We start from the raw sequence: 15772 nt of genomic DNA, 5'->3' as shown, positions 1-15772 counted from the left end.
GGACAAGTTTAGCATGGTAAAAATAAAAATAATAAGATGGATATGCAGCAAACTTAGTTAAATTGAGGAATAATTGTTTCAAAGGAACATTAGGAGCAAGATCCATTGAAGATAAGTTAATTAACAATAGGCTTAGATGGTTTGGGCATGTATGACAACGGATACAAAATGCACCCCACAAGACGAGTAGACAAAATTAATGTCGAATGCTTCAAAAGGAAGAGGAGTAAACCAAGGTTAACATGGAGGAATAATTATATTAGAGATAATACAAATAGCATTAATTGAATATAAGGTAATGCAGAATAGACTTTAGTGATTCGGACATGTGAAATGAAGGACAAAAAATACACCCTTAAAATGAGTAAACATAGGGAGGAAGGAATTAAAAGAAAGATGCATAGACAAAGATGATATGAATAGAATCTAGATAAAAAAAAAATGGCATAATAGGTTTAATGCCCCATGTAGCACTTAGAACAAATGATTGGAGAATAGAGATTCATAAAGTCAATCGCAAACAATTAGGAGAAGGCTAACAATAATGATGATGGCTCTTTGGACTATTCTCATAAAGAAATCACAAGTTCAACCTGGAGCTATCATGACATGGAATTCTGCCCCTAAGAAATATTTTGAACAGCAAACCTTAATCTAATCCTTTTGAGATGGTTATCAAAATACCAAAACAAACAAGTTCTTTACCATTATCCATCAACCCATTTGCAGCTTGAAATATGTTAAATATCGTAACACTTTTTTTCCTAAGGACCATTGAAAGAAGAAGTAAAACAAGATGATAGAAATTTTAGTGAAAAAATCTGCACTGGCTTCATCTATTGGCTAGCTAGAATGGACAATAGTGCCCAGAAGATTTTAGTGCTTGTAGGAGCCTATGCAGAGTGACAGGACATGAGATGTTGGAATGTTTTCCTGCATGGAACTCTGCTGCAGCTTAAATGTAATAGCATGACCTTCTAAAGTTTGAGATTAGACGTCAAGTAGAGCTGTACGGTAGCCTTAAAAAGTTTAATTCAGAGCAAGTCCTTGGCAAAAATATCACAAACATGTATTTGCCAACAATTCAATAGATTAAGCAAGCTACCAATGTTGATTATCAACAAGGTGCCCGATACTATGAAAAAAAAGCTACTGCACTAGAATTTAATGAAAGCTACATAGAATTTTGATGTAACAAAACACTGGAAAAACCCTGAAAGTGAAGGGGCCCATTGAGATCACTTTATTTTTTTATATATTTTGTTATAAAATAAAAATATGTTCAATATATTAAATATAAGCTAATTTTAATTTTAATTGAATATCACATAAATCAACTTATTTTGTTGTTTGGAAGACACTGGTGACGCCATGGCCGATTAGCTGGAGACAACATTGGGAGCCGCTGTGGGGTTGTTCTAGATGTTTTTAGAAACAAAAAATAAAAACACTAACCAAACATATTTGCCCAAAATTTTAAAAAATAAAAACAAAAAAGCAATGCCAAACAAGCTATAAGTTAGGTAAAATAAATTACTTATTGATTCACTCAAAAAGATTCCGAGCAGAATAGTTCACAAACACAGTGCAACAAAAAGATGAAAGGAAGCTATTATATGAAGATAATTATAGGGAGCTAAAACAAAGTTTTCATGTCGGTTAAAACTGAAAACTTAGTTACATACAGTTTCACCATCGTCGCGTGTAGTTCCAGTTGAATTAATGTAAAGATAAATTGGCTGCTTTGGATCCATCCATTGTAAGTACATCAGTTCCGCAATCACCAGCTCTGTTACAGCTGGCACCAGCTAAAAAGGAAATAATAGTCCATTAAATGAAAGTTTTCTAGAATTCTACGCCAGACTTCAAGCGGCAAGGCGACATCAAAAAATAAAAACATAACAAGATGTCAAAATTAACAAAAGCAAAATCAGTATTATTATCAATCATGTCCACTAATGATAAATTTATGTTGAATTTTGAAATAATTAAAGCCGGAATCTTCTTCTGATCTTCTTCCAATAGCTAATCAAAGAAGATCCTTCCTCCATTGACCAGCCACACAAACAAGCAGGAGAATTGGTAGGAAAAGAAAAACCAACAAAAACCTGTTCAAACAACTTTTCCATCAATTTTCCTAGATTAAGCAAGCTACCAAGACTTCAACTTTTCCTATGAAAGCATTATGCACAAGACCTCTCTGCAAGACTTCAACTTTTCCAGGAAAACTTCTACTTCCCACCATTAACTAAACTGGAATATCCTATCTGCTAGTCACAACTATCTTTTCCTAACATGCTTCGACCATCTCATATTTTTGAAGGAAAGAAGGTACAGTCCTGCCATCCTTCGGTAAAACAAGTTCTTTTGGTACCCATGGACTGTGGCTACTCAAAACATTAACAATAAAGTAACAAAAGAATCACATAGTGATGGAAATCAGGTTTAGAAATTGTATATATCCTGCATACTTACCGTACTTAACACCAACTTCACTTTTCTTTTTATAAATTCTGATATCGCACATGTTCCTAATGTGAATGTCTGAAGAAAGTTTTAGCTCATAGTTTACCATAAATGTGTTCTACAATCTCCACAATGTTCAACTTTCAAGTACATTTCATCAAACGCTAAACAGACGAAGGGAGAAAAATTTTTATCTCAGAATAGCATAGGTAGAATTTTAAAATAGTAGCATGGCATTTTGTAATTTTCTTGAAGAATGAAAATCCAGAGTGCATAATTAAAAAAATTGTAACCATGATTTAAAAAAAGGCTGTTCTCCAAGGAAGAATTATCACCAGTGTAAAACAACTTGGTCATTTTCATGTAACTAGTAAAGTCATAACACTTACAGGCATGCCAATATAGACAATTCGCCCATGGAGAAGCAAGGATGGCAAATCTGGTGGAGGCTTTCTTGGCCTATGCTCATTATAGGAAACAGAACGCTCCACCTAGTTCAGATAACAAATAATAATGAAAGTTAGTAGCAAACTTCTAGAATGCTAAAAGGGCTAACAAGTAAGCATAAATAAGTCAATAAAGATATATAGCGTATCCAAATATGCATGTATCATTTTCTTTACTATGCAGTTGACAATAAATTAAAAGGAATAATAAAGGACAAGCTGAAACCATAATGATGCAATGGAAAGCATAATTCAGTATGCATGATAGGTTTGCTCATGCTAAAACAAGAACAGCAGCCGAATTGCTAAATTGAGAATTTCCCTAATAAGAGATTCAATTATAACATAAAAAACTGGGACAACCCACTAAAACACTATCGCTAAATTGATCATCCTTCTTTGCAAGTACAAGAATATTCAATTTTAGTAATTTCAAGTTTCAATGAAGACAAGGTGGTAGTTTGGTTATGCTTACGCTATGCGTATGCGTTATAAGTAAAAAAAAAAAAAAAAAAAAAAAAGGTGGTAGTTTGGTTATTTTAGCTTGATGGCATGGCACTCTCTGGTGTTTGTATCAAATGTATTAAAAGTCACCTTTGGGGCTCACCTCAAAGCAAAGCGGCATAAAATTACCACAAGACAATTAGGTACGTCATTAGGCATACAGAGTGTGAGGCGTGATGTCTTGTTCAATTTCAACCATCGGGTTGTACACTTCACAGGGCAAAGAGTGCTCGAAGCTCACCTTTTGCACTTGATTAGCAAGGTGAAAGAACCATAATATAAGTTAAATTAAATTAAACTAAATTATCAAATTAAAAACTCTAACTTATTTTAACTTTCCTATCTATTTAAATAAAAATATGAAGAAAAAAATTCTTTTTTAATATCTTAAAAAACAATTCTTATCAAATCAAATTCTCTCGTATAAGCTCGAAAAAACATCGAAGCTCAACTTGCCTTCATCTCCCTTGTGTCGGATCAATCTTTGGATCTCCATTCACTTCACCAAAATTTCCCAAGTTGCTCTTTGGTTCAATTTATTTTATTTTATATGTTTGTATCTATTAGACTTTACCATAAGAATACGAATCATATAATTATGGACTTTGGGTTTTGAAATTTCTTTTTGTCCCAAGCCTTGTGCCTTACACCTTGTCTCATGCCAAGGAAAACATCTAGCCTTATGCCATTGCTTTTAAAAAAAATGCTATGCATCCTCCTTGTACCTTATGTAGCCTTCTTTCAAGTCGCCTTACTGATGTAGCCAAGGGGGGAATCAAAACATTTCCATTGTCTCTTGGACTTGGCAAGCTTTGGGTGTGCTAGCTACTTGGGTTTTTTGGTCTTTGGGGTGCTGGTTGCTTCTCGGGTTGGGCCTTGGTTGCTTGGGTTAGGGCTATATTCTTTGAAAACTTCTTGGTTCTAGCTCATAAATGCTTGAGCTGATGTTTAGCTCATTAATTTGAAAAGGTATTTCTCTTGATAGCTCATAAAGTGGAGTTGGATCTTTGCCTTTTACCCTTCTATGTGTCTCTTCGTTTTTTCCTCCCTGGTTCTCCTTCCCGTGGCCTGTTCCGATCCCCCTGGTTGCTAGTTTTGTTCCTTGTGCAGCCCCTTCGGTTCCTCCCCTGGCTGTTTTCCCCGTGGCTGCTCTGCCCCTTCGATTCCTCCCCTAGCTGCTTGTCTCGTAGCTGCTTTTCCTGATTTTCGTGTGGCCTTTTTGGGTGTTGTTCTGGAATGAATTTTGGCCTTTTGTTTTCCCCTTTTTAGGTGGTTTAATTGGAGATAATTGGGGTTGTTTGGCTGCCCTCTTTACTCCTATAAATATAAGGTGTTTTGTATGAATAAAAAATGTTATGTGGCTAATTTTTGGATAAAACCTACGGGTTTCCTTGAAAAGTCTTGCGAGCTTGTTCCATCTCTTCTCCTCTCCCTCTTAGAAAGCTTGCGAGCTTGTCCTCTCTTTCGTCTTGTCTTCTAACCTCTTTCTTCTCTTCGCAAGTTTGACATCACTTGTATCTTTCTTCTCAAGGAAATGCAAGTTTAGAACTTTATTTCATAAGTTTGTAATGTCATGTTTTGTTTAAAAGTTTATAAAGTTTGTTGTTTGTCATATAAGTTGTAATTTGTAGTATTTCGTGTAATTTTCTATTTCCTATGAAGTGTTTTCTTTTTGCTTGCAAAAATTAGGGGTTTTTCCTAATTTTTACTTGCAACACTTATATAAGTCCATAGAACCTAAATAGTCTAACCTCTTGGTTGAGTTAATGTAGATTAGCGTAACCACATAAAAAGTTAGATCTAAGTAGCTAAATCCAATATAATTGACCCAAGCAATAGTTTAGGTTGATTAATCCTTATTTGCTAAATATCCTTCTAGATTATGGCATATATGTTTAATTCATATACAATTGAAATAAATTAGAGAAATATAATAAAAGAAATTTGAAATCAATCCATCCATGATATTGTCGACCCAATTTACACTGTAATCAGCCATGATGTTGTTGTGCTTAACTCATGAAATATAGCAAGCCCATGATTTGCCCATGCAACAATTGCCCTAGTTGTCAAATTCAAACCAATAACAAACCCGAAAAATTCTATGTTAGGGTCAACTGATTTGCCAGGTGGGTTGGGTTCGGGTTTTGTTTTCTAACCCGTTTCTAAAATCAAATCAAGTTCGGGTTGACCCGAAAACCCAAAATCAACCCGAAAATGACTCAAGTTCGGGTTTGGGTTTGGGTTCGGGTTCGTCCTATAGCGATCCTACGCTCAGGTTTTGCTTTCCTACGCTCATGCCCATGCTCAATCCCGCTCTCGCGCTGCCCCATCTGCCTGCAACGCTCTGCATGCAATCGCGCTCTATCCCGCCCTCTCGCTCTCGTGTTCAAGGACCGCACCCAAACGGCTGGACCCGCGCTCACACTGTGTTCTCTCCCTTGTGGTCTCTCCACACCCTCACCTGCTCACACGTCCGCACCCCGTGCATGCTACGCTCGCCCGCACAACGCCCACTTGCACCCCCTTTGCCTGCACTCGCTCGCTCTCCATTTCGTCTGCACATTTCGGGTTAACTGGATGGGTCGGGTCCGGGTCAGAAATTATAACCCATTTACAAAACCAGGTTGGGTTAGGGTCAATCCATTTGGACCCATGTCAATTCCGAGTTCGACCTGAATCCAACCCCAATATCCATTTTGACACCCCTATCTTCGAAGTCAATCTAAATGAATGTTGTCATAACCATTCTATTTATATAGTGGCCAATGTGACCATCGATGTGTGATCAATCAATATTGTAATTGATTTTGTACTTATGTGGTATAGCCATTCTAATGAAGAAATTGGCTCATTATAAACTTCACTAACCTTCTTGAGAAGTAGCACTTCTTGACACCCTTTTTTCCCCATGAGCTATCAACATTTGAAATGCTCCCTCCATATAAAAACAAATAACAATTGTGTTACCAATTTAACACTAAGATATGCTCCTTGAAAAAACTCAATTGTGCATATTGCATTCTTTTTTTAATTTCCTTCTTTTGGAGTATCCCAAAGAATCTTCATTTTATGATATAGACTCCTCCAACTCTATTCATCCACTTAACAAAAACCACATCTAACCTCTGGAGTTCTCACATGATAGAAGGATATAAGCATCGTGAAGTTATCCTTGGTTCGATAAATGGGAACAAACTGTTGAATCTCCTTTGTCTCGTACTTCTCTCAGAGAACTTTCTTCAAATTGAGATTTTCCAGGTTGAATATGAAATTGTAAACAAATCTAAATTTCACAAGATGCACCAAATATCAATGTTTAAAATTGCATATTCGGGTATTGAGGCGTTTTCATTCGTGAGGCGAGGCGTAAGCCTCAAAATCAAAAGATTGCGTAAACATAAAATGATAAATTTGTTATATACTAATGAGTGAATAATATAAAACATAAAAAAACATAAGATATGAAGTGAAATCAAAATATCTCAATAATAAGACAACATGAAATATAGTTCAACTCAAAATTCTATCTTTCAGAAATCCCAGTATTCTTTTCATTAACATATAATTCCGATTTCCAAAAATAAATAGCAATGACATATCACATAAGAACTCATAATTCATCAGCACTATCATCACTAAGGGGTTCTTTATTTGAATCATTATTATAGTGAACTGCTCTCTCCCCTTCCTCCTCTCCTATAGAGTCCAATGTCGGGCATTTACTTCAAGATTTATGTAAGTTTTAATATATATAGCGTGAGGCGTAAGCCTCATGCTAGTGAGGCAAGGCGGGCCTCAACCAAGTTGAGGCGCAAGCCTCATAAAAAAACTCGAGGCATAAGCATCGAGGCGTTTTTTACTGGAATTGCGCAAAGGAGGGCCTCAAGGCGAGCCTCATATTGCGCAATTTTAAACCATGCCAAATAGGACACTTTATTTTAAAGAATAACAAAGACATACTCACGTCATTCTGAATCATTTCAAGTTCACATGATTACTCATGGTAGTCCTCAAATAGATTTCTTATAGCTTCTAGGAATCTTGCATATAGGATCTACACTTAGATTAGTTTTTTATAGCTTTTAAGAATCCAACAAATATGATGTCATGCTCTGATATCATTTAATCCAAGATCGAGAAGGGTACTGGTGATCTTTCTTTCAATTTGAATGCATGTGATCTGAACTAAAAGATTGAATAGAGTAACCCTTCTTTAACATTAAATCAACAACAACAACAACAACAACAAGCCTTTATCCCACTACGTGAGGTCGGCAAAATCAAATATCAAAAAATTTTATGGAAATTCCTAAGTCCTAACAAGACTTGCAAAATAAATTGTTAAGAGTGTTCTTTGGCAAAAGTTAGCTTAAGGAATAAAGTGAGGACAAGATCTAAAATTTAGGCAAACCTTCCCTTGATGAGGAATAGAATGAACACTTGCAATTGGATTGGAGTAATTGGACCTTCTTATTATTAGATTGTTTACAATTACATCAAGCTTGTCCCTCCATGACCCTCTTGGGTAGTGAGAGAAAGTGAGGAGAGCCAATCTAATTAGAGAAAAGGTGATGAACAATCCTACAATGAAATAAGATGTGTGTAATAGAGTGCTTAGTGGAAACTTGAAACTATTTTATCAAAATTGCAAAATGATAGCAATTAGATTTAAATAAGCCACTATTTATGTATAATGATATAAGGGAATAGCAAACATTGTTTCAAATTCAAATTATAAAACAATAACTATCCACTTGATCCATAAATCAAATATAAAAAGATAATAATTAGGGAATTTACAACTTAGTTAAAGTAAAAACATATGTTCATGTATATGCTTTGATGTGATTTTGATAGTACGGTGATATACAAGTAGAAATAAGTATTTAAGTGTTAGATATGCAAAGACATAAATTTTGTATGGTATGAATCGAAACCACCATAATAATTATCCTTAATCTATAAAAAAACTAAAACAATTACTTTGAAATGGATTGGGTAGCCATCACCTTCCTTATACAATGAAGGGTGGCCAACAACATGAATATAAGGTAATGGTTTTAGTTACTTTAGCTTGATGATGTAACACTCCATGGTAAATTAGCTCTTCTTGCACGGAAGTGTTCACCCATTATTGGCATGTAACCTTAAGAAGTATTCCACATGTATCCATTGATCATATATGGCCCCACCTATTGGCAGACCGATAGGATTAGCTTGACCGTCAAATTAGCCAAAAAGTAGTTGATTAACCCAAGAGCCATCTTAGTTGAAGATACTCTTGGATCAATAACTCTTAACATTTTTTTATACAAAAAATACCAAAAACAAAACATTAGAAAAATAATATTGACATCTTTATAACAATGACATCTAAAATAATATTGAACCAAATAGCCACTTAATAAGAGAATGACAAGTTTGTTTGAGTCTTTTTTGTTACAAATGGCAAGCAACATTACCCAGAACTATCAATTTCTTGCTTCATTGGATGATTACCATATATTTTCTAATAGAATATAAGAATTTGAAACTACACAGGATTTACAGCTTCTTATATTCTTCCAAGAAAGATCATACATTATTCCAAGAAAAAAAGACGAATCATTTCATAAGTAATTACACTTCTACCATCATTGATCTTAGCTTTTTTTTTAATAATTTCAACTTGTTTTATTTGCCAAATTGTGCCTTCTCTAATGTTCAACGCACCCAACACCGACTTATATAGCATAGCAAACTTGTTGCTAGTTTTTAAAATTTCCAAGACCCACCAGGAAGTTCTCTTTGCGTGAAGTCCAAGGAAGTGGCCCTCCATTTTTATCAAAAAACAAGCACGACTTCTGAATATCAACAGCATCGTAAAATGGCAAAAGTGCATATATCTCACAGGCTCGCCGTATTATCTTCTTCTTCTTCTTCTTTTTTCTTTTACTCACACAAAACATGTCCTTACTCGAGCCTAAACCTCTAAGATGGGTAACTAAGAACCAACAACCAGACCATAGGCCGGAGGGAAAAGTTGACCAACATTCCCACGCCAAAACCAAATTCTAAAATCAAATCATGCAAAACTTCTCCTTTACAACAGTTAAAGAACCCTGTTTGCTTCATAAGCTCTTGCCCTTTCTCCAAACAATCATCTCTACCAAAAAAACGAACTATAGAACTTGTAAAGTTACAAGATAGGATTAGTCATTCTTACCTGAGCTGGAGTAGCCATCAACTTCGGGCTGTCAAATAGGTCGAGATAGGGTGGAGAGTCTAACTCCGCTGGCGTTAAGGCTAGGGCGTCGGGAGAGGCGGTGGCTACTGAGGCGAGCTTGGAAAGGAAAGGATCCTTAGGGTTCAGGGGAGGCATGGGCGGCGCCGTTGCCCTCCTGCCACCAGCGAGTGCTCTCCTAGAAAAGGGCGATGAAGTAGCAGAAGCGGAGACGCCGACGACGAACCGAGGGAAACGGGTTTGAAAGCATAGGCTTCCGCAAGCCATGGCTTCTCTCTATCTCCTAGACTTGGGGACTTGAGGCCACCACCGCCGTAAATTTCTCTTGAAGGCACGCTTCTCGCGATATCGAATGAAAGAAACGACGAACTTGTAGAAAGATTACTGGACTAAAGATCTTACATACATGCCATCAAATAGGATTTATATCTATTTACATGTCAAATATTTTAATTTTTTTATTTATTTATAAAATATTTTATGATATAAATTATATTAAAATATATTTTCTTTGAACAAATTAATATTAATGATAATTTCTAATATTGTTTAGATATTAGGATAATATATAATTAAATATTATATTTATAAATATATAAGAGTTTAATGATGTGTGTGTAAATTCTATAAAAAATTACAAAACTACTCATAACATATGTTCTTTAAATAATTTCAATCCAAGTGATTAAATTCTTACCGCTATGAGATTGATCAAATGAACTTTGCTAAGATGAATATGCAGATATATGACATTGGTGATCATTATTTTTATATTATAGATATTGATCATATTAATTATGGAAAATTTCAAGTCAATATTGAAAAAATTTAGGCTCAACTTTAAATTTTAAAATTCAATTCAAGCTCTACTTAAACTTGACAAACTAGTAAAATTATTTCAAGTTGGATCGTTGAGAAGCAGTAGTGTTCTTCCTAACACGAAGTAAATGAGAGTTGAGGGGTAAAAAATTATTTTTTTCTCATAATATGATATAGTTAAATGTGTGCATCCAAAATTTTATCCACGGTAAATTTTCATAAGATTTTATTGATATCTTTTGATTTAATGCAAATATGTGACTACTATGACCATTATAAATAGAGACTAAAAGAGAATGATATATCCCACAACAACAAAAGAATGAAGAAACAATGGAGAAGAGAGGTTCTCCCAATTAAGGGAAAAGAAGAGAAATGCAATTATTTAAGGTCCAACAGTAGAAGAAGCTTTTTGATCATAACAGGAAAAAACACTTGTTTGGACTCCTATAACAATGAAAGGAATAGCGTGTCAATTTCAAGTCACGGGTCGGGTTTGGGTTGACCCGACACTGTTCATGTCAAATCAAACCCAACTCATTTTTGCAAACGGGCCGCTTTTTTGGACACGAACTTGACCCGCTTCGGGTTCGGATCAACCTGACCTTACCCAACCCGTTAGTCAAATCCCGTAACTCCGCTTCAAGTTCGGCAGCGGCATAAATCTCGCGTTTATTTAATCAAATCCCGTAACTCCAGTGACCGGCAATGGAAGACGATGCGACGCAACATCGTGGGCAGCGGGATCGCAAGCAGATGCCAGACGCGCCACGAGGCAGGCGATGCAATACACGACAGGAGATGCGATGCTCGACAGCTACTTGATGCAATGTGAGCAGAGCGGGTAAACGCCTTTTTCCCAGGTCAACCTGAACCAGCCCGATTTTTTAAGCTGGTTGAAAACCCTAACCTGAACCCAACCTTGTTCGGGTCAACACGAACCCAAAATTTCCAGGCTAAGTTCGGATCGGATTTTCAAATCGTTTCAAATATTGACACCCCTAAAATTGAAGAGATCAATTATAAAGCTAACATCTCTTTTTTTTCTTTTTTTTTTTCCGCATCCAACCCTCATTATCATAACATGTGAGTGGATTCTTTCTCACCCATCTATGTATATAAAATAAAAACTTTATTCTTATCTTGAACTCTATATGAAATATAATCACTTAATGTTTTCCTTTGAAATTTATTTGATCATTCAATCTTTGTGCGGTAATGAACGTAAATAGATCTCACCAAACTACATAAATTTTGAATTTGTGTATTTATTGTGTTTTATTTCTCATCTTCATACTCTTTCTCAGTATTGTTATCAAAAGAAATTCAAACCTTTAAGACTGCGAATTACAGCCAAATAAGAGCAACAAACATTGTGTTCAAACCATGTTTGAGGAACATTATAGTATATCTACTCTTAAGTTTTAACCTATTTAGATAAAATGGATTTATTAGCTAAATAATTTATTATATCTAAGTATATGATAAAAAACTATATTGTAATTTGATATTATGAAATAGTCTAACATATCATATAATTGTTTTCTTTATCAAAGTGTTTTAAAGAACAAGAGATTAGGGATTAGGTACACTTAAAAGCTCGTTAAAGATGGCTTTCCTACCACTTCTTAAAACAACTTTTTAGTAAAAAAAAATTAATTTTTATACAAAAAAGCTGTTTTAAGAAGCAGTAATAAAGCCATCCCAAACGAAGCCTGAATTCCAATTATTTTTGGCAACTGCTTTTATTTCTTTTTCACCCTATCCTTGTGATTGCATTTAGTTCAATCTATGGCCTTCATTTCTCACCACAGAAAACTTATTTCTATTCACAGGCTCTGTATCATTTATTGTTGGATTTCTGGTATTGACCTCTAGAAACAATATTCTTATCAATAAAGGAATATGTGAAAATTAGAGTCAGTGGAGAACAAAAATTCAAAAAGATGATTTGAAAAGGTTAGGATTAGACAAATACCAAACAATGATAATGATTTCAAAATATTAAAGCTGGTTGTTGTTTGAGATCAATTGATATGGTTTCGAAGCGAAAATTATGAAAAAGATCTTCACATTTAGAGGATGTTTGGTTGGAGGAAAAGTGAACGCAAAGCATAGTAAATTTACTTTTTTTCACTTTTTCCTGTTTGGTTTGTTACCGGGTAAAGCAAAGTAAAATCACATTGCATTCCTAACTCCCCAGGTTAGTGTATTTTTCATGCGGGAACCTGAAGCCATAGGATGGTCGGACCACCTCATGTGGGAACCTGGAGCTACAATGTGTCTTCTGTTGGGGGCAGTGTGCTGATTTTACTTTGCATACACCAAACCAAACAGAAAATACAATTCCCCTACATTCACTTTACAGACAACCAAATAGCCTCGACGTACTTAATTTACACTGCATTCTCTTTGAATCCAGCAAAATCTATGAGTATGAAGAGTGATAAGCATAATCTCACACTAATGTAATATCTAATATGACAAACTAAAGCTGAACTGGAGACTGTAAAAAGCAGTTTTATAAAATAGAAAGCACAGATGTACCCATCACCAGGCATTTATGAGCATGATCCACAACTATGCCCCTCTTCAACTCTGCTTCAAATTAACAATTTGTAAACTTTGCCGCCAAGTTCCTGCTGGAATCATCAATCCAATTTAAATCCACTTGCAGAAAAAAGAAACTAGGAATAGACTACTTCAGTTGTAGTGCATTAAGGCTCAAATTTAAATCCACACAGTTATGCGTACCATTTAATGCACATGGAGAGAAGAGCCGCTTGTAATTGGCTTAAGGTCAATGTCACGAGAAATTATTCTGTGCGGAGTTCAGATAGAAAGTTTTCGTTTGGACTGTGAATGTACACACTATGTACAAATAGTGTGTACACAATTTGAACCAAATTATATACAATGTACACAGTGTGTACACTCACAGTCCGGACAGAAACTTCTCATCCGGACTCCGCACAGAATAATTTCTCCGATGTCACAGGGTCCAATGAAAGCGAGAAAAATGGAATGACTGTCATATTAAAGCAACCAACTTCAAGTAAAAACCATAAGAAGCTTTATACAATAGAGAAAAAAAATTGAATAATTTTGTTTATTACATGTAAAATTTCATAGTTATCATTATGAGTAATCTTATCTTAATTACTTATGATTAGTGTTAAAAAAAATTTAAATTTAATATAACTAAAATCTACAGTGTGTGATACCTAACAGATATTAGGCACCAACAACATCTCTGAAGGGATCGGTTCTTTGAAGGGGTCAGAATAATTGGCAAAGCAGTTAGGTGGAAGGTCTCCACCGATGGCACGTTCAATTATTAAACAGTTTATTTTCTGCCATACATTGGAACCAACATCTGGAGAAAGAAATCATCATCAATTGGCTCCCATATTATTTTTATCATCTTTATAGTTGTTGTTCTTATCATAAATCCTTGTCTTGATGGAAGAAAAAGGAAAAAAAAAAAGAAATTGAAATAAAAATCATGGTGATGAAAGAGTCCAGCTTGACTGCATAAAGGCCTTTATTCTCCTAGCTCATCAAACGACAAGCAGAAAGAGTTGAGAAACTGGAGAAATTCAAACTATTGCCAATTATTAGTCTGTTTGCTTGATTAGAACAAAGAAAGAATTAATTTGAACATTAAAAGAGTTGGAATGAATAGAAACTCAGCACATAGAGGATCTCAATTTCAAGCAAACAGATACAAATTTAGAAATACCTGCGCAAATCCATTTAACAACCCATCACGATCATTAACTTTTCTTATGTATGATAACAATAGCAACAACAAAACAAAAAATTACATCAAATTTCAAGCCAGGGCACACAGCAGTAACCAAATCAATAGTTTAAAACAGTTAAAGAAATCGAAATAGGACATGAAATGGAAGAATGGAAGATGGAATTTAGCCCCGGCATTGAGTAATCGCTGAGCATCCACGGTGGTAGGGATTCGCCTCCGCGCCAGGGCGGCAGTTGTAGTATGAGGCGCCGGGGCGATTGCAAGGCACGCTTCCACGTTTCAACGCGTCGTAGCTGATGTAGCCAGAAGTCGCCAATATTCTGCGGCTGGATTCCGTTGCTAAATCGAACTCGTCGCCTCCGATGCACTCCGCGATTGTTCCTTGGCAAGTCGATCGCCCCGGAATCCACCCTAGGCTGTGTCCGCCCATGTCGCCGGCTGATACAAAGCCGAAGAGGAAGGCAGCAAGGAGGAGAAGGACGACGGATTTGGAGAGCTTTCTTCTTATCATCGTCTCCATTACGATTGCTCCGATCTCTTCTTCCTCTTCTTCTCCTCCTCCTCCTCCTTTAGAGAAATGGTGATAGTTAAAAAAGACGGCGGCGGAGAACTTTAAGATGCAAGAGTACGAGAATAGGTCTATTTTTCTAGAAATTAACGGAAATAGGAATTATGCTCAATGAGATTTCCGGTAACTTGCAGGGGTATTTGTGTCTACTTATAATTTTCTTATTTCCGCGTATATAGCAGCGTGGTCAATTTTTAGTTCTGTTCACCTCTGAGCTGTTTTCTACCATGTGACTAATTCCTACCTAATTATTGTATAATTATCTCCTAATTATTATAATAGTAACTAATCCTAATTAAATATTTTTTTCATTAATGATAAGCCAAAACTACACTAACTCCCACTATATGCAAATAAATACTAAATAGTCTAATTAGTACTACTCGACAGTTGTTAGTACAATTTCTTAAGAATATTCATTCATCCATAATTACTATAGTGGTTCTTAATCCAAAATTAATAATTCACTGATTAGTAATTATTCTAGATAGATATTCATCACTAATCAAAGTCTAAGTAACCCTTAAGTAGTCAAATTAAAAACTAATTAGTTGAATTAATCATTAATTAAACTAATAATTATAAAAGGAATCATAACTAGTGTAACAGCAATAACTTAATTCCTAATTAATGATGTGGACAACAAAATTCAACCTTTCAGGGAGAGATCTGAGCATATATGGGGTTGGAAATTGTGATGAAGTAAGCTAAATAGATAAGTTAGGCTGAGTAACGTAAGATTAATCAGGTAGAATAGGCCTAAGATCTACTTAATTAGAAGTACCAAATAGCTTAATTAAGCATAGTCTGATCAAATGTCTGCATGGAGATTGGATTTGTCTCGAAGAGTATGTAATTTTCAAATTTTTTGAGTCAATATTTGTAATAGATGTATGTTGTCTTAGTAATCGTGCACACACATAAGAGGGAGTGTAATTAAATATTTTAATTTTTTGAAGATAGTACTTGATGATCTT

The 15772-nt window shown here is 35.3% G+C and overlaps 2 protein-coding genes across 3 annotated transcripts in view; both read right to left on the bottom strand.

Moving 5' to 3' along the window:
• LOC110109471 (ATP-dependent Clp protease proteolytic subunit-related protein 3, chloroplastic) overlaps positions 1-10038 on the bottom strand; it is a 28782-nt gene extending 18744 nt beyond the window's left edge. For both annotated transcript variants that reach the window (XM_020840547.2, XM_020840548.2), the window contains exons 1-3: positions 9625-10038; positions 2856-2957; positions 1686-1808 (exon numbers count right to left, since the gene is read on the bottom strand). In XM_020840547.2, the coding sequence (XP_020696206.1) occupies positions 1686-1808; positions 2856-2957; positions 9625-9909 (510 nt within the window). In that variant the 5' untranslated portion in view covers positions 9910-10038. The remainder of the gene's footprint in view (positions 1-1685; positions 1809-2855; positions 2958-9624) is intronic.
• Positions 10039-14171: 4133 nt separating this feature from the next.
• On the bottom strand, positions 14172-14810 carry LOC110109472 (rapid alkalinization factor-like). The gene has a single exon (XM_020840549.2). It carries the CDS (start codon positions 14745-14747, stop codon positions 14391-14393), a length of 357 nt encoding a protein of 118 aa, XP_020696208.1. The 5' UTR covers positions 14748-14810; the 3' UTR covers positions 14172-14390.
• Between the last annotated feature and the right edge of the window lie 962 nt (positions 14811-15772).

This window comes from Dendrobium catenatum, unplaced genomic scaffold (genome assembly GCF_001605985.2).
Source record: "Dendrobium catenatum unplaced genomic scaffold, ASM160598v2 fragScaff_scaffold_1644, whole genome shotgun sequence".
Taxonomy (NCBI): domain Eukaryota; kingdom Viridiplantae; phylum Streptophyta; class Magnoliopsida; order Asparagales; family Orchidaceae; genus Dendrobium; species Dendrobium catenatum.
Note: the sequence above shows the minus strand (reverse complement) of the source record. Positions and strands in the feature narration are given on the sequence as shown.

Bases quoted from the DNA above. Each gene is read 5' to 3' on its own strand.
- LOC110109472 (XM_020840549.2), bottom strand. From the start codon at position 14,747: ATGGAGACGATGATAAGAAGAAAGCTCTCCAAATCCGTCGTCCTTCTC.